General features: G+C 43.8%; 3 protein-coding genes and 1 long non-coding RNA gene across 10 annotated transcripts; 2 read left to right on the forward strand and 2 right to left on the reverse strand.

Annotated features, from left to right (window-relative positions):
- Positions 1-79: 79 nt before the first annotated feature.
- On the reverse strand, positions 80-3,727 carry LOC135633805 (cyclin-B1-2-like). 5 transcript variants are annotated; one of them, XR_010495157.1, is made up of 5 exons: positions 3,501-3,727; positions 1,822-3,311; positions 1,634-1,716; positions 1,481-1,541; positions 80-953 (listed from the first exon to the last, which is right to left on the reverse strand). XR_010495157.1 is itself a non-coding variant. In XM_065143733.1 (4 exons), exons 1-4 carry the CDS (start codon positions 3,621-3,623, stop codon positions 822-824), a joined length of 417 nt encoding a protein of 138 aa, XP_064999805.1. In that variant the 5' UTR covers positions 3,624-3,716; the 3' UTR covers positions 80-821. The 5 variants fall into 5 exon arrangements, 1 of the variants encoding a protein (XP_064999805.1); XR_010495159.1 differs by having other exon boundaries at positions 3,211-3,311; positions 3,501-3,723; XR_010495156.1 differs by having other exon boundaries at positions 1,634-3,311.
- A 1,040-nt stretch (positions 3,728-4,767) lies between these two features.
- On the forward strand, positions 4,768-6,170 carry LOC135632649 (uncharacterized). Of its 2 annotated transcripts, none has more exons than XM_065141294.1 (5): positions 4,768-5,093; positions 5,179-5,266; positions 5,380-5,459; positions 5,558-5,614; positions 5,738-6,170. In XM_065141294.1, exons 1-5 carry the CDS (start codon positions 4,965-4,967, stop codon positions 5,933-5,935), a joined length of 552 nt encoding a protein of 183 aa, XP_064997366.1. In that variant the 5' UTR covers positions 4,768-4,964; the 3' UTR covers positions 5,936-6,170. The 2 variants fall into 2 exon arrangements, with proteins under 2 accessions (XP_064997366.1, XP_064997365.1); XM_065141293.1 differs by having other exon boundaries at positions 4,771-5,093; positions 5,729-6,170.
- Positions 6,171-8,259: 2,089 nt separating this feature from the next.
- LOC135632455 (uncharacterized) lies at positions 8,260-13,584 on the forward strand. Of its 2 annotated transcripts, XR_010494707.1 has the most exons (4): positions 9,332-10,018; positions 11,716-12,099; positions 12,193-12,895; positions 13,033-13,584. It is a non-coding gene; the product is annotated as an uncharacterized LOC135632455 (long non-coding RNA). The 2 variants fall into 2 exon arrangements; XR_010494708.1 differs by lacking the exons at positions 11,716-12,099; positions 12,193-12,895; positions 13,033-13,584 and adding an exon at positions 10,344-10,646 and having other exon boundaries at positions 8,260-10,018.
- A 2,654-nt stretch (positions 13,585-16,238) lies between these two features.
- LOC135632582 (uncharacterized) lies at positions 16,239-16,760 on the reverse strand. Its single transcript, XM_065141192.1, has one exon. The coding sequence runs from the start codon at positions 16,713-16,715 to the stop codon at positions 16,239-16,241; it is 477 nt and encodes a 158-aa protein (XP_064997264.1). The 5' UTR covers positions 16,716-16,760.
- Positions 16,761-17,598: the final 838 nt, after the last annotated feature.

The following is a 17,598-nucleotide window of genomic DNA, read 5'->3' on the forward strand; positions in this document are numbered from 1 at the left end:
TGCTACCAAATAACAGGACATGCTGTAACCTAATTGAAAGCGGGTGAAGTGGTATGAGTCAGGAGACATCATTGCAATGTTAGGATCACAATTCTTCCAGTTGTTATTGCAATCCAACTTTCTTACAATCATGTGATCAGATGTAAGGCCTTTGAAGCCATTCAATCAGTATACACCACATTGACCTAAATCAATTGTATTTTTTTTTCTTTTGCCGTAGGATATACAAAAATTATTCTATGTTTACAACATGCTACCCCATAATTCCAACACCTCCTGTACTCCATTACCTCGCTAAACTCACTTTCTCCTATAAGATTGCAAGCAATGCCTAGAAAGCATCTTGTGACAAATTATTCTGGTTCAGAGAAGTCTGATGGCAACAACAGCTGAAGCAGATGAATTCAAGCAACAAAATCATGCAACACCTGTTGATCCAAATTGGTGTTCAGATTCGATTGCATCTTTTGCAGCCTGCACGGCGAGAAGGCTCTGTTGATTGTCTGATACAGGAAAGCCAACATCACAGTGCTGCAGCCCGAGTGTGAGAGACCCCCCACTGTTTTGACCTAACTCAGCCATCTGATACACCAAAAACCCCCTGTCTGTGCCAGCTAGAGCATCTTGTAAAAGCTGGAATCTTGTCCAATCGATGGATATGAATCTCGTGTAGTTGTTCCATCTAGGAAAGCAGCAGCTGAAGTGGCCACATTCATGGTTGGGACGGTATTGGGTCTTGACGAGTCACTTATCTGGCTTGTTTCGCATCTTCCAGTTGCGGGGTTCTGCAAGTCTTCATGGTCCTCAGAGGTTGGATGTCTTCATTCAGTTTGGGTGGATTTGATAAGGAAGAGTTTTGAGTCAATCTCAGTATCTCCAAATTCTTCTTTGTACATGTTTTTAATCATAGGCTTCCAAAGACGAACTGGTGCATTTATGAACCAGTTTGAAACCTGAATGAAAGGAGTCCAGATGAGGAAATGTTATGGATAATCTTAAAATATATGCAACAGATTGCTCAGTTTCTCAGTTGCAGATTGACATGAGCTAGGAATTAGTTCATTGGGAGGTCCAACTTGAATCAGGAACAACCTTTTTTTTTATGTCCATACATTTACTAATCATCAATATCGAACGACAAAGAATAGGATAAATTACCGTTTCACTATCGATCCTCAAGCAGAAAGATGGTTGTTCATCAGGAAGCATGTAGAAACAATTCCTTTGCCGTAAAAGGATCAAGAGGTAAAAATGTGGACATGAGATGATATAAAACGTGAAAGAGAGAAGAACATGAGAAAAGGACAGTAAACGGAGTGGCAACAAAGATATTTCAGGTGAAAAAAAGACAGTAGTTCTGCCTTTTCCGGTTAAGCAATATATGCTTCTGATATCAATAGCATCAAAAAAGAGCAAAATCCAAACAAAACCATGCCTCACTAACAACAGATCCGAAGTCAATCGAAAATAAAAAGTCTACCTGACTTCTCGTCAAGCTTGTCTGTCTTGCAAGTACCAGCGTCTCAGAATCCTTTGGGTAACTGGCAAAAACGTATCACACCATTGTGTTAGAGTGAAGAATCATTGTACTCACAAAAGAACCAGGTGGAAAAGAAATGTTGTTGGAGCTTACGGATGAAGGAAGTGCTCAAACAGCCACGCACGAAGAATAGAGACAGATGACTCGGGCAAACCCCTCTGTGGTCTCCAAGAATGCTGTTGCATCAGACCATGGTTGGTCGAGTCACTCGAGGCCATAGTAGTTCGAAGGTCGAACAGGACGGGAATCACAAGAAATTGTGATTGGCAAGAATTGCCTACCTTTACGGGCTTAGCGTAATTGGTTGAGTCACTCGATGTTACGTTAATACACCGATTTGATCCCGATCCCCACTAGAGATCCACCGGGGGTCTCCGATTCACATAAAGGATTGTGTTATGTGATTTGCAAGAAAATAGTTGGAGTATATTAAAATATAAATCTATATCTTGATTATGTAATTTTCTGCAAAATCTACATGTTTTTTTATTTCTACTGCATCTTTATTTATAGAATAATGTCGCTTTCAAATCCCTTATGTGGCATACTTAATGTCAACCGTCTCACTGGTCCAAATTATACGGATTGGCTCCGTAACCTGAGAATCGTATAAAAAATGTGAAGCTCAAACAATATTCACCCAATTCGTGTTGAATGCATCATTTAGCCATTCTCCTTAGGGTTGTACACTCCAAAGAACTCGAGGTGCATACCCAGAGAAATTCTAATGAATTCTAGATTAAATAATAAATACTAAATACTAACAAGATTAGCAAGTGGTTTTAGATGTGAGCTTTCTGCTATTGCATACCAATACACTATCTATCATTTTTTCTCGTCAAAAATTTTCGTTGTCCCTTTGTGCTTGCAGTAGTTTGCTGTTAGCAATAGCTTCTTGATATAACTGATCATATGTTTATACAAGGAATTAAAACCAAATATTTTCATAAAAGATTTACCTTTGGAAAAAAGAATTATCCCCAGAGTTCAACTGGAAAGGATGCAAACAAAAAACTAGCACCTTGAAAATACCACAAAGATGATCCAAGGTGGTAGACAAAGAACAAAAGCAATGGAACCAAAATCAGAAGTCTCAAGTTTTTCAAACAGATTTATAAATGATTATAACTGAAATGGAAGAATGGCTGACAGAAACAGAAAAGCTAGCAAAGATCATGGCAAGAACTTTAATGATTTCGAAACAAAAGGTACTGAAAGCTTTTAGAATGTTAAAATAAGTACAAGATGTCTCCTTCAAAGTTAATTCCCATGGCTTAGCAATCTGGCAGTAGACACATTCGGGCCAATAGGAAATAATGATTAGAACTGATCATGCTATTTTAAACCACAATGTTTTCAAAGGATGGTTAAAAACAACACCTTAATAAAACACCGCACTACCATTTACAAATCAAAATGTTCCTCCAATCTTTAAATTGTAATCACTATGCATCAAGGATGATTTTTATCGTTTAATCGATTTTCGACAATGTTCATAGAATTTCTAAAAGAAATAATAAAGCCTGTCATAGAAAAATAGGATGGAAAATAATCCTTAAGGTCTCGATTTCATGAGAGTCGATTGATGATTGCTTGAATTAACAAGCCTAAGCAAATTTACGTTCTTACATAGGAGATATGTGATTTTTGCTGGGAAACGAAATGCGTACCTGGATAGAATTTGGGCATCGAGATCTCTCCTCAGATTGAAAGCCGATCCGTAAGTAAAGTCCAAACCCATCCTCTTTTTCTCCTCCCAAAATCTACTCGTCTGATCGAAACCAAACCCAAAGGCATCAGAACAACACCAACAACAATTAGGGTTAGGGTTAGCGTTAGAGTTCGACATAATTGGATGATAAAACCGAATTCAAATCGGAAAAAGGGATGCCGGAGAGCCAAAGTAACGAAACAACGTGAAAAGAACCGAAGAAGGACGGGATCGGAGAAGGCGGTTTACAGAATCGCGACGGGATTGGAGGGGGTGGGATCCAACGATGTCGCCCTTGACGCCGTCCAGCCCGAAGCGGAGGGCATCGTGATTCGCCACCACCTCGTGCTCGATCACCGATTTCAAAGACATCTTTGCCTTCCCTCCTCGCCCTCGCTTCGTTTTGGCGGTGCTCGCGACACCGGTTTTCCTTTAACGTTCCCCAGTGTCGAGGCCTCCTATGTCGGGAGCTTCAAAATTCGTGTACAACTTGATTGACGTCTAGATGATTTGTGATGGTGAGATTTCTTTTATCGTTGTTAAAATTTTAATTTATTACCATTATTGGAACTAATTGAGCAATAAGCTCAAGTCAGCTAAAATTGGATATTGGATTTTCCATTCTAACATATAAATAAAAAAAATATAATTAAATTAAAATTTTATGTAATAAGATGAACATAACGATTGTGATAGGATCGACGATGACAAAGGGATCAAAAAGTACGGAGAAATTGAGCTATTAGTAAAGACGGACGATCGACGATACAAAGACAACAAGGATATAATAAGAACAAACGACTAAGTAAATAAGAGGATATGATAACCCACTAGTTAGATCCAAATTAAACTTTGACTTGATTAGATTGAAACTCAATGATTTAAATCATTTAATAATGATTACTTAGTATTTATTATTATCCAAATTATATGAATTACTAGTTTAATATAATTACTTGATTATCAAATAATTAAATTTATTTGAGTAAACAAATGTTAATGAAATCATTACTTATGGTACGATAATATTTACTATGACTAAATCTGAATTATTAAACAAAAAATAAACATGGTTTCACTTATTTACCCTTGTAAATTTGCAAACCTATATAGAGGTGGGACCGATGATGTTTAGGACGTTGGTCAAAGCCTTCTCGCATCGGGTCAAATGTTATCGGATTTATACTCAGCAATGATCCGATTCGGTTCGATTCGGACAGGATCAGCTTAATATAAAACAGGGCATAGAATTGTACCCACAACAAAATCAACGGTCACAGGCTCGTGAGATCGTTTCATTTGATCCGAGTTGGACTCGGGCGACGGCTAGATGGTGTTGGATGGATGAAGTCCGATAAGATCAATTCTGACGCATACGCATGTCATCGAGTCCACCCGTCATCATCTCCACCGAACAACTTGGCATGCGGGTGGCTCCGGAACCGTCTGGAAAACGAACACCTCTCGATATCGTTATGTCCGGTGGCAGCGGACGCAAAAATTTCTCCCGCACACAGTAAACGTCATGCCGTCCGCCACCGGAATTGCAGCTCGCGAAGTTTCCTGAACCTGAGGCGAAGCATCTCCATGCTCCCTCTTCATGTCTATCCGCACTCCATATATTTTGCGCCCTCTCTCTATATATGTACCTCGATGAAACAATCTCAGGCGTTGGAGAGGCCGGCGAGCGTCTAATCGTGGTTTGGGGTGGCTATGGGAGCGGAGCATCAGCCGCAGAAGAAGAAGCATAAAGCCCGACCGGCGTCCTACTACACCGTGCTTGGCGTTGGCCGGGACGCCTCCGTCGCAGAGATCCGCAGCGCCTATCGGAAGCTTGCCATGGTATGTTGATGCTTCTCTGGCGTACGCTCCTGTGCATCCATGATAACTTGGTTGGAGATTCTTAATGGACACGATGGATGTGTAGAAGTGGCATCCCGATAGGAGAGGGAGAGAGCCGTGGACGGTGGAGGAAGCCAAGCGCAGGTTCCAGCAAATCCACGAAGCTTACCAAGGTGATGAATCGCACATACTTCCTCCTAACATATTAAGCTACACACATGCACTGACGAGACGCAGGAGCTTAAAGTTCTTAGCTTTCTTGATCTTCTTTTCTCCTTGGTAACAGTGTTGTCGGATGAGAAGAGGAGGAGATTGTACGACTCTGGACTTTACGATCCGCTTCAAGACGACGAGGAAGAAGTCGAGGTAAGTAGTGATGGCAAACCGCGCCGCTGAATTGCGATGATTATAAGCACTAGAACGAAAAAAAATGCTAATTTTGAGTTTGGTTTCGAACCTCGAAGGGCTTCCATGATTTTGTTCAGGAAATGGTGTCGCTAATGGCCAGGGTGAGGAGAGAGGTAACACTCATTCTGATCTCTCGTTGTTCGTTTCCTTCGACTTGTTTCTGTTTCTACTCGATTAGCAACAGATCCAAGCTCGAGTCTGGAACTAACATGGCTTAATCATATTAGGAGAAGCAGTACAGCATGGAGGAGCTGCAGCAAATGCTACCGGAGATGGCACAGGATTTTGGCTCACCTTCTTGGCCTTGTTGGTCTGCTGATAGAGGATCCTCGCGAGCTTCGAAGTGGTTTGCAGACGACATGGGAAGGGAGGCCAGAAGAAAAACTCGGCTGCATTACCCTGGCTTGGAGCTATTTGGAAGCATGAGTCGCTGAGACTGTAGTCCTCTTCAGAAGTCCCGAGGCTCTTTTGGTCGGAGAACATGAGCTCGTCATGCACAGAATAAAGCATGGGCTCGTTGTCTCCCTGTGCAGTGGTTGATGAGAAGAGTGGCTGGTCAAATCTCGCCGTTCTTAGCAGTAGAAATCTTTTTTAGGCTTTTCTTTTCGTGGTTAGGATTACAAGGTTGTTCTCCGTATGTCAATGCCAGTTCTAGCAATCTTCTTCGTTTTTGCTGGTCTATCATTCTTTAACGCTTCAGCTGCTGCTGCTTGCTACCACAACGCATTCCAGAAAACAGAGCTCCCACCGCAGTCATGTCAAACGTTTGTCCCAGCTGCAGACAAATCAACAACAAGAGAAGAAACCACAAACACATTGCCAGATTCCACCAAACCTTTTGTGTTTACTCTCAGTGAAGAAGACAACACAGAAAGAAACCAAGCTACATCCTTGCCGCAGGGCTTTACAACTCAAAGGTGCCACCTCCTCAGCAAAAGAGAGAACTCTCCGCATCCCTCTAATCTATCATTAGTTGCACTAACACTAGCAAGTCATCTGAGTTAAACTAAAACATCAACTTTCCTCTTCTTTTTGGGCTTTTTGTTAGACAATAATCTATCATTAGATACGCTAACACTAGCAATTAGCGTTTACATAAACATTTCTTTTCCTCCTTTGTCTTTTTTGTGTTCTCAGTCTCTTTTCTTCCATCACTGCACTAAATGACAACGAGAAAAGCTAGAAAAGTGCCGACGAGTACTACAACTAGTTCTCATCAAAAAGGTAGTAGTACTATTACTAAGAGTGAACGAGGAGGCCAGAGGAGGAGAGGGACAGCAATAGACGAGCAGCCTCCTCCACTTCTTTACCAGCTTCCACTGCCGCCTTCTCATCGTTCTGGCTTCTCCTCTGCCTCCGGTGCTGTAAAAGCAGCAGCTTTAGCGTCCTCTCCTGCTTATCTCTCTGCCGTCTCTTCAGCTCCTCTGTGCTCAACACCTTCATTGCAGGGGCAGGAACGTTCCCAACCTGGCTATTGGAAGCAGAAGATGAAGTGGGAGTGGGTGGTGCAAGCCCCTTTCTCCTCTTCCTGTATTTGATCCCACATGCATTGCAGAGAGACTGCCAAGAAACAGAGCCAATTAACCATCAGAAACAGAGAAAAACCCATTTAAACTAAAAGAAAAGGCAATTAAATCTCTCCAGATAAACAATACAGAGGGGAAGAATAGCAGATTCAAACCGTAAAAGAGTTTGATGAGTCCCACAAATCAGTAACAAGCATTTGCTATACAAGACCATCATCGACTATAACATTCTCCACTCCAAGCAAAACTAAGCTCTCAAAACGCAAAACCGAAGGTGGAAAGGAAACAGAGTGGGCAACAGGGGAACCGATGGATTAACAGAGGAATGAAACGCAACCTTGGGGCCTCCAGGCCCGCTCCTCCACAGCGGTGTCTCTGACGTCCGGCAATCCGCGCAGACCCTCGGGGGGGTATGAACCACAGCATCCGCCGCCTTCACTACCGCCACCTTCACCCGCCTCCGGGTGTACCGCTTCACCGTCACTCTGCGATCGCAAAAACCGTCCATCGCAGCTCGGCGGCCGTGACGGGATCCCCAGTTCCGAGGAGCGGCGGTTCGGATCGCCGTCGACATCATTGCGCGAGGACTTCTTTTGTCGCTCCCACAGCGGCCGAAATATACGTAAGCGAAGAGGGCGAGGGTTTTTATACGCACGGGTTTTATCCTTTTTTGTTTTGCATATATACCCTTAACACATCCATATTTACATATATATTCCACTACATATATAATTTAGAAATAGCATATTTATCCATTATAAATTCCCAAACAATCGCCATTATTGTTTTGGTACCAAAGCATATCATCATCTAATTTCATTTCCAAAAGAAAAGTGCATGATGAAACGCATAAAATTTCTGAGACGATGGTTGAGCCGACAAAGATCGTTAAGTGAGGAGGAGGCGTATAGAGAATTCGAAGATCGTGGGGGGACAAATTCTGACAGTCGTACACAAAACAGAATGTACACAAAAAGACAAAACACGTAAGCGTAGATCAGTTTTTTTTTGTTTTTTGAAATATTCGATAAATTTTAATCAAATTCGAATAATTGAGAAAGGAAAAAGGTAATCATGTGGGACCCTGCACGGCTCAACAGCAAGGGACTCCGCCACGCCACGTCTGCTAAACAGGAAGACGGAGGTCGAAATCGGTTACAAAACCGTTCGAGCGACCCTGCTCTCCTTCGCACCGAACACAGCACTCCGCAATCCCGTCCTCCCCCTCCATATATGCGACTCCGTTCTCTCTCTCCTCGTTTGGCGAAGGGAGGACTTCTTTTGCTTCTACTACTATCGATTTTAATTCTATTACATGATCGGTAGATGTTTCTTCTCATCTCTGTCTTCGATGATCTTTGGCAACCTTCGAGCGGATTTTTGGTGATCTTCTCAAAGTTTTGTGGCAAATATGCTTCCCGGCGATGATCGGGTCTTGTTGGTTCGGGTTTCCCTCTTATACGTTGTGCAGTAATGTTGTTGACGTCACTTCGGTTTGTCTCCATTCAACAGACCATGTCAGACACAGGACGATGCAGCGAGCGCCAGTTTCTCCCACCGATGGCGACCGCCGCGGCTGTTCGATCGCATCAGACGGATCGATGGCTCGTCTCTCTCCCGTGTCTCATACCGGTGTTCAATCGCGTCACCCAATGAGGCCAGCCCGGCGATCGCGACTCCTCCCCCAGCCTCCTGCTCCATCTCCATCCCTCATCCTCTGTTTCATTCGACGAGGTCGAGTCCGCCTCCATGCCACCATGATCCGTCTCTACCTTTCCCGCTTCACCCTCCTGTGCCAGGCGATAGCCGCCCGACAGCATCTCGGTCCGGTCCAGCGGGTACCTGAAGCTGGACTCCGTTCGGTTTCGAACAAGCGGTTTCCCGTCTTTAGCCCCGTCATGGTCGGTTCAGTGAGTATACCATTCCTCGTCTGGCTAAATTTTATTGTCTATTGCATTTGTACAATATAATTAATATTCTTAGTCTTTTTTTCAAAGCCGTTAATACATTACATTAAAATAGTTTAGGTGCATTAACTTAACTATCCAGAAGATTTACCTGTTTAGGTTTTGTGCATTAGTTTACAGAATGGCCATATTTTCTTGCTGTAGGAGCACAAATATCAACGTTGTCGACTGATCATATCATACATATTTTAATGCTGTCCGTCCGATCTGAATCATTTGACGGTTCACGTGTCCATATTTGCTCTGCCAAGTTTGGCGAGTGACGCAAATAATTGAAAGTTACGTGAATAATGGGCCTTTGGCAGTATCATTAGGCCTTAGCCTAATCGTAGGACCTGATTTGATAGCATAGTTATGGGCCAAGCCCAACTATACGTCACGAATACGAAAGCCATTAAACAAACGTACGGTGTCGCATATGCTTTACTTTGAGGACAAAGCATCAGAAACCACGTGTCCACCTGCACATCACCCAAATCCATCTCGTAAAGTGCAGTGGCATCCGAAAACCAGGGGCGTCATGGGTGGTCTTCCAAAACCAGGCGTCGCTTCGAAGGAGTCCGCTGCCTTCTTATATTTGTTCGCCGGTGCAGCCGTAGTGGCCAGCGCAAGTAATAGGCAGCAAGGCGACAAGGAACGGGAGATGATCGGGTCTCTGGAAGCTCTTGGTATGGGGCTGGGTTGGAAAACCCTACCGCCCCGCCATGTTTGTCTTACATGGAGTGAGGTCTTTTCCAATGCCTCCCATGCCAATGGTTTCCAGGGACCCCTCCCTTTCCCTCTCTGAGTCTTTTGAGGATTGGTGTGACATGTTATGGTAAAGAAGGCGCCGGGAGGAGGGAGAGGAAGCACAGGGATTCCTACAAGCTGTGGGGATGGGGGCATCGGCATGCCCATACCTGCTCTGGCTGAGAGATGCAGGTTGATGGTGCTTGCCGATCCCTCCCATGCCGATGGTTTTTAGGAGCTCCTTTCTCTCCCTTGCCCCTCTTGTAATGCTCTTACGTTACGGATGCGACTTACAGTAAGAACAGCTGTTCTTATTTCTCTTAGCTTTTCTTCTTTCATATTTTGATTGTGTGTAGTAGTGTGTTGGTGGCTGCTCTGTTTCCGAACACAAGCAGGTTCTTGGCAGGTGGCTGTTTCTATCTATTGGTGTTGGAGTATAAGTTGGGGAGGTACTTTGGTACTCGTTGCTGCCACATAAAATCTTAAGATGCCTGTAATTGATGCATCTTCTATGATGTGCCTGTCTCACAAGACTTTAGGAGACAAAGCCTAAGTGATTCATTGTAAGGCTGATATAATTTTTTGAGGCCATGAATGATTGCTGTATGAGTTTATTTCAGGGATAGTGCACGCAGACATAGGCGGGATAGGTGCGTGCTGTAGTTGCACAAAGACGAGTTACCAAGGATGAACTGATCACACCATTGTCTCAATAGAAAGAAACAAAATCTCGGAGGGCACGAGTGGGAGTTCACTTCGATGTGGATGTGTGCATAAACACATCAGATTTTTTTTGGACCCTCTTCATTTTATGGTCAAATGGACATCTCTTTCTCTTCGTAGGCTTGACATGGAAATCTAAAGGGCAGTCGCTATCTGATGTTGTGGTATTGACCTTATACATGTATTCTGGCATCACCTTATATTGTTGTGTAAATGAGTTTGAGTGTCCTACCAAACATCCACCTTGGCACGTATCATATAAATCAAATAATCTATGCCGAGTGCGTTCTTCAGCTCCAACTTAAAGCCGCTCTATCACAGTCAAACTTGCCCAGAAAAAACTCGATTGAGATCTTGTGGCCAGACGCTAATACATCTCTGGTGCTGCCAATTTTCCCGGAATAGGTAGCAGGTGATATGATATTTAACCATACACACACTGGGATAGCTGAAACATCATTGATCTGCTTCAAAAAAGGAGAGAGCTTTACAGAGGCATCCTCCTTTGAAGCACAGAATGCACCAAGTGTATTCCAAGTGGCAGTCATCGAATCAAACTCTTATGGTTTGAGGCACTGCTGTTCTGTTTCAATTATAAGAATGTCAAGGTGACCAAAACTTGTTCCTGATCTCTGATCAGTCAAGCTTCTCGAATCAAAACTCAGCCTATGTTAACAAAATGAGTCAAATTACACAGAGCGACTCAACTTGTAATTGGATCTCATAATTTACTATCAGTTCCTCATTAATAGATTGTGTGGCAGTCTCTGTTCCTTGAAAAGAAATGGAGCTAATAAGTTAATATTAATCATCTCTTGTGTTTTATACATTATTTGTGATGTTGTTCTGTGGCATATGATAAAAGTTGCAATTTTGTGCCTTATTCAACGTACAAGATATTTTCATAGCTACTTTTATGTATGTATGTATGTATGATATTTTCATATGATATATGTATATATACATACATATATATATATATATATATATATAAGAGAGAGAGAGACATATATATATACATATATATATATATATAAGAGAGAGAGAGAGAGAGAGAGAGAGAGAGATGCTACTTGTCATCAAAATAATGAAAGAGAGAGAGAAAGACAACTTGGACATGCCTTGTGATGAAAGAATGAAACCAGGTGCATGTGGAAATAAACACTTTCTTTATTGTGGCATATAGCTAATCTCTTCACATGCATAACAAAAAAAAAATCTAATCAATTACTTCCATGATCTTTCTTATGTTCTTGCATGTTGGAACAGAGCTAAGCTGGCACACAAGTATAGAGAGATGTCACTTCACTCGAGCCACATGAGGGAGTCCCTTCACCAAACCCTGTGATGAATCATTTAAGCTTGGAGTCATCAAAATGATGTTTCCATGGCAAGCGATAAAGAAACATGATTTGGTGGAACATTAACAGCTCTGTTTCTAGAAGCAATTTTATTAGCAATTTCTGATCTTGTGCACAGGCCATGGCGGAATATATACAGGTAAACTAGCCATGGTTGGAGACAACCAGCACCAATAAACTAAGCAAGAGAGCAAGGGGATGGAGAGACCTTCCTTCACCATGTTGCTGCTGCTGCTCCTGCTAATTTTAGCTGCTTCTGTTCATGGGATCCCAGTCAACCATGCTAATGGAGGTGAGCTCTGTCTTCAACCACGGTTGCCCTTTTTTCTGGTTGAAACTTGCCCCTGCTTTATCCTTGTTCCCTGTGTCTTCTTCCTATTTGCAGATGAAAGAAGAAGGGTTTTAGGTGGAAGAGTCGGAGACCCACCTCCTTCTCCTTTGGCCAGTCCTTCAAGGCGTTACTTCCCACCCCATGCAGAATCGCCATGCTAATGTGTTGCTCAGTATATGTCTCTGTTCATGTGCTCCTACTGAAGTGCTATGTGAGGTGTTGTGGACTTATTATTATGAGGAAGATGAAGGCTGTCAACTTGTGGGATGCAGGATTTAGATTACAACTTTACATATACCTTTCATTAGCAAGATGATCAAGATTTGAAATCATGAAATCCATAATTATTATGTGAACATCTTTGATCATATGACAATGTTCCTCAATATTAGAATCTTATGCATAGAAATATCTCATACATCATGTAGAACCTAAAGTTATTTGGGTGTGTATGGGATAAATAGATACAGGAAGAGACAGATAAAGTTCCTCAGAAGGATTACAGATCATAACCTCTGCATTCTCAACTCTGTTAGTAATCTTATTTCAAAGACTGATTAGTTGTTGTAGTGGTAAACAAAGAAGATGATAAGGTTAGTGGGAGGGAGGGAGTTTTTCCTTGACGAAGGCTGGCGCTATGTACTTTGAATCCATCTGCTAGTGTTTGTCAGAGTCCACTGAGCTCCCACAGAGCATACGTAGTCACACAAGCACAGACCGACAGGGATGAGACGTCTTCCCCTGTTGCGAGGTCAAGGTACGGTCATCTCAACTGTACCCTCTACTTTAAAGCAACATAAAGGAAGACATCAATGCGACTGCCAAATCTCTGTCTCATCCGTTGAATATTCCCCGTCACCAAACATTAATGACACTGCAAATTGTCGTTCGCAGTAAACGAAGCCATGACACTAACAAAATCCTCTAGCAAGTAGTCTCATCTTCTTCATCATCAAGAGGGAAAAGGAAGTGCACACTAAGAGACATCGAGAGAGAGAGAACAGAGAACAGAGAAGCGAAGGTAGATGGATATGTCGGACCAGGAAACTTGATTCCCCGCAGTGCAACGTGACTCCCCCGTGAGATCCGCTTGGAGAGGGCGCCTGCAAAGCTCTTTGGACTGCTTTGTTTGTTCTTGGCGGGCTTCCTCTGCTCATGTGGCGTCGAGGTAGCTCAGCACGAGGAGGGAGGATCGCCTCTTGCCGCTGCATCTGCGTCCACCTCCTCCAGCATCGCCGGACTTTGGCCAGAACACCTTCGCCTCCATGAAGGGAAGAAGAAGAGTCTGGCAGCTGAAGTAAGACAACCAAGCAAAAGCTCAAGTTGACAAGCAACCTTAGAAGAGGAGGAGGAGGTCAGAAAGAATAAAGGGAGTTAGGCAGGAGACCATGTAAAGAATATATACATATATATAGTGAATGAGAGAGAGAGAGAGTTTAAAGGAGTCTGGGATTAGGGGGTGGGGAGGATGTTTGTGGGAAATGCAAACCGCACTTGCACGGATTTCAAAGAAGAAGAAACTACAGATCCTACAAGAGTTAGTGTGGATGACAACTGATCCTTGAGATTTGTACGTCTTGCTCGATTAGGTGCTTAGAAAAGAAGTAATGATGCAGCATCCACCTCGTTCTAACATCAATATTATACGTATCCATGCAAACATGGCATAGGATTCACGCTACATGAACAGAGTGTGGGTCACTTGAGGTCAGGCACAGAGCATGGGAGGACCCAATTGGGAAGGACGAGTCCCCTGCTGAGTGACAAAAAGTTAGGACTAGTGGCCAAAATAGGAGATTCTCTCCTTCGTTGGGACGGCTTTTTGGCTCACTAAAACCCCATCCATCCGTCCTCTACCGAGTTCTTAATCCGACATCCTCTCTCGACCAAATCCACGCTACCTTTGGTGGCCTCCATTCTTAATCCCAAGCACGGCATCCGCTCCTTTTGATGAGCCTTCACGTCATCGGCACGCATCGATCACATCAACATAAATGTTTCATAGTTATTTGTCGATATAATATTAACATTATTGGTTTGTATATATATATATATATATATATAGTGTTTTCATGAAGGGGATGAGATCGGAGGGGAGGGGTGACGCAGGTAATGTGATCAATCATTGCGCACACGGATGGCCCCCACACGTGGCAAGGCTTCTGGGAGCGTGCCATTTGTCGAGGGGAGAGAGAGGACACGAGGGCACACCAACGGAAGGTGATGATCGACTCATGATCATCCATTTGTCTATAATTTCTATTCCGATGAGAAAAGGACTCATGATCGTTCTCGAAATATATATCTTCGATATCACATAATAATATTGTTTTACCTTCTAGAGCTCCTGAATTGACTTGTGGATATTGATAGGAAGATATTATTATTGTTCTTTGAATACATATGATATGTTTAGACAAAGAAAAATTTTGTTTAAAAAATTAAGTTTTTATTTTTTTTTAATATTTTTTATTCTTATTATTTCTAAAAAAATAATATTACTCTTAGCTTCTATCCCACTAATTATCACCTCAGTCCTATCATATCGTCACCTCATCCATTGAAATCATTGCTCTCATCATCTTTCTTCATTATCATCATAATATGTATTGTTGCTATAGTTTTCATCATAACCTCTATCTCAAATGCCTCTGGCTATATCATATTTCATAAGGATGTCCTCAACCCTCTCATTTGCCATTGGTTTTCAAATCTGTTCACGAACAAAAGTGCCCTCACTCTCTCTTGCTCATCGATATCACTTGATCAAAGAGCATATTAGCTTATGAAAGAGGTGAGAACGATACTTGATATGATGGGCTATGCCAACGAGGAGAGAGGGGATGCCCTACCGTGGCCACCTCTTTCTCTTTCGTCGAGGTCAATGACAAAACCCTAGTAATGCTTTGATAATGACGAATGAGGGTGGGGCCAATGAACAAACAATCACACGAAGGTGGCGGAGCACCGTGACATCCTATGTTTTTTTCTTAGTTTACCCTTAGATAAATACACATGTCGGTGCATTAAATTCCATTCAGATAGTTTTTTTATAATAATTCAAAGCATTATATTTTAATAATATTTATTTACTTATTCCAATATCTTACTGCTATTTTGGACGTAATATGATCCTGGAAAGCGACGAATGGAATCACCTGTGGGTGTGGCGGCCGCCGCGGCGTTCGACGAATCGGTAGGCGACAACAGCCCTTCCGAATGCCCTCTCCGATCAAAATTCTCTGCTTCCGTCGACAGCGTGGCGACACGACCGCACCGCATCGATCCGAAGATTCCCGGTGGCGCGACGTCAAAGAATCCCGATGAGACCCCGTCGATGGAGCTAAAGACCGACAGAACAATCCAAACGCAACAATGGACATACGAGTCGACCACCACACCCAAGATTCTGTCCGCCACCATCCCCCCCATCTCCCAGCCGCCATCGAAGAGTTCGTACCTTGAGATCAAACCGCTGTAAAGATAACTGATGATTCGGGTTCCTCAGAAATGGATAGAGGAGGAGGACATGGTGGTGGCTTTCTTCTTCGTTCTGCTTTCGACAGCTTCTGGCCAAGTTGCGACAGTGCCATATCAATCCCTTACGCGATCTCTGCCATTGTGTCACCTCCACTTCGCTTCTGTCATCCGATATCATGATCCAGCGAGTGCCGTAAGGAATCCATCCGGAGCTGCTTTTGGCATGCCAAGAGAAATGTTCTAGTTTGAGCCTCGAAGACACCTCTTTTCTACTCACTCCTATAAATAGGAGTGTGGAATCCTTCATCCTACTTCTTGAGAGTGTCACTTCTCCCTCGGTGGTGGTGAGAAGCAATGGAGGCTGTCTGGTGATGCTGTTGACAGAAGATAGAGAGCACAGATGGTGACTTGCAAGCTCTTCTGCATCTCACTCCTTTGTGCTCTCTGTTCTTCTGGCATCACCTTCCGCCCCTCGCCGCACATCATCCGACACAACCCCACTGTTCTATTGCTTACGACTCATCAGAGACTGCCATGGGAATCCACCTTCTTTATTCTATGTGTTCTGACCACCATCTGATTTCTTCTTCATCCAGATCACATGAAGGCATGAGTTGTAATCAGACTTCCTCTGTAACACCAACTTCCTTTACGGTGGCCGAGACGTGGAAGAACTCGGTGGTGGTGTCCAAGAAGAAGAAGAGGCAGCACGTCGCCACACTGCTCGCCAGCATCGGAATCGGCCCAAATATCCAGAGGAAGAGAGTGAAGGACAGGTACAAGGCCCTGAGCCCCAGCGACCAGAAGAAGCTCCCCCGGTTCAAGCTACGGGCCACGTAGTCGGCCGGCACACCGCCGGCTTCACCCGTCGTCACTAGGAAGCTGGCGTGGGCGTAGTAGCGTATGGACTGGACGTTGCCGAGGAAGGCGAGGATGAAGCAGAGGGAGATGGTGAAGTACTCGATGGTGTAGGCGGCGGGGGACTTGTTGCCGTAGAGGAAGAGGGAGGCGGACGCGGTGGTGGTGGTGAGCCTCACGAAGACGCTGATGACGGAGGTGAGGGTGATGGCGGTGGTCGCCAGCACGGTGGACGCCATGATGTTGTTCCTCAGCGTCTGCACTGCCAGCACGCCGTTCTGCGTCGTGTCCTGCATGCACGTGCTCAAAGGCCATGAATTCGATCGGAATTCCCCGCAGAAGAAAAAGGGAGGAGAAGGAGAGGAAGAAGAGATGGAGACTCACGGTCATCATGGATCGCACCCAGCGTTCCCTCGCCTGAGCGTTGAGGCCGATGACGGTGCGCTTGGGATCTCTGGCGATGGTGAAGAGGAGCCACGGATGGTAGGTGGCCAGTAACAGCAGACCCAGTGGAACCATCACCATGTCCAAGGACTTCTCCTCCATCTCCTTGTCGTCGCTCTTCTCAATGTGGCAGCTCAGAAGACGAAGACGAAGACGAAGAAGAACAAGCGTTTGCAGTCTGAGAAGAATCAAAGAAAGGGATACGCCACAGGGCATTTAGTTTGACTGCGGCCTTCTTTTCTGTGCCAGATGAATCCATACTTCAATATTAAGTGCGTTGGATTCATCTGCCCTTCATAGTTCTTCGAGTTGACCTTATCAGATCGAGTTGCCGCCGAGGTAGATCTCTAGAGAGAAGGAAATAAAAATAAATGAGCATATTGAAGCACTTTCTTGGGCCAATTTTTGTAAAAAAAAACCTTAATTTTCACTTCTTCTTTTTTTTTTTTTTTTCGATAACATCTCCTTTTTTATTTATTTCGGCCCCCTCATCGTCGTTTGTAGATGCGGTGGATGCAATGGTCGAGTACTTCTTCTGCCCTCTCATCGTCGTTTGTAGATGGGGTGGGCGCAATGGTCGTGAAGGTCGATGGTCGAGTACTTTTTCTGATGGGATGGACGCAATGGTCGTGAAGGTCGAGTACTTCTTCTACCCCCTCATCGTCGTTTGTAGATGGG

Source organism: Musa acuminata, chromosome BXJ3-3, assembly GCF_036884655.1.
Source record: "Musa acuminata AAA Group cultivar baxijiao chromosome BXJ3-3, Cavendish_Baxijiao_AAA, whole genome shotgun sequence".
NCBI lineage: Eukaryota > Viridiplantae > Streptophyta > Magnoliopsida > Zingiberales > Musaceae > Musa > Musa acuminata.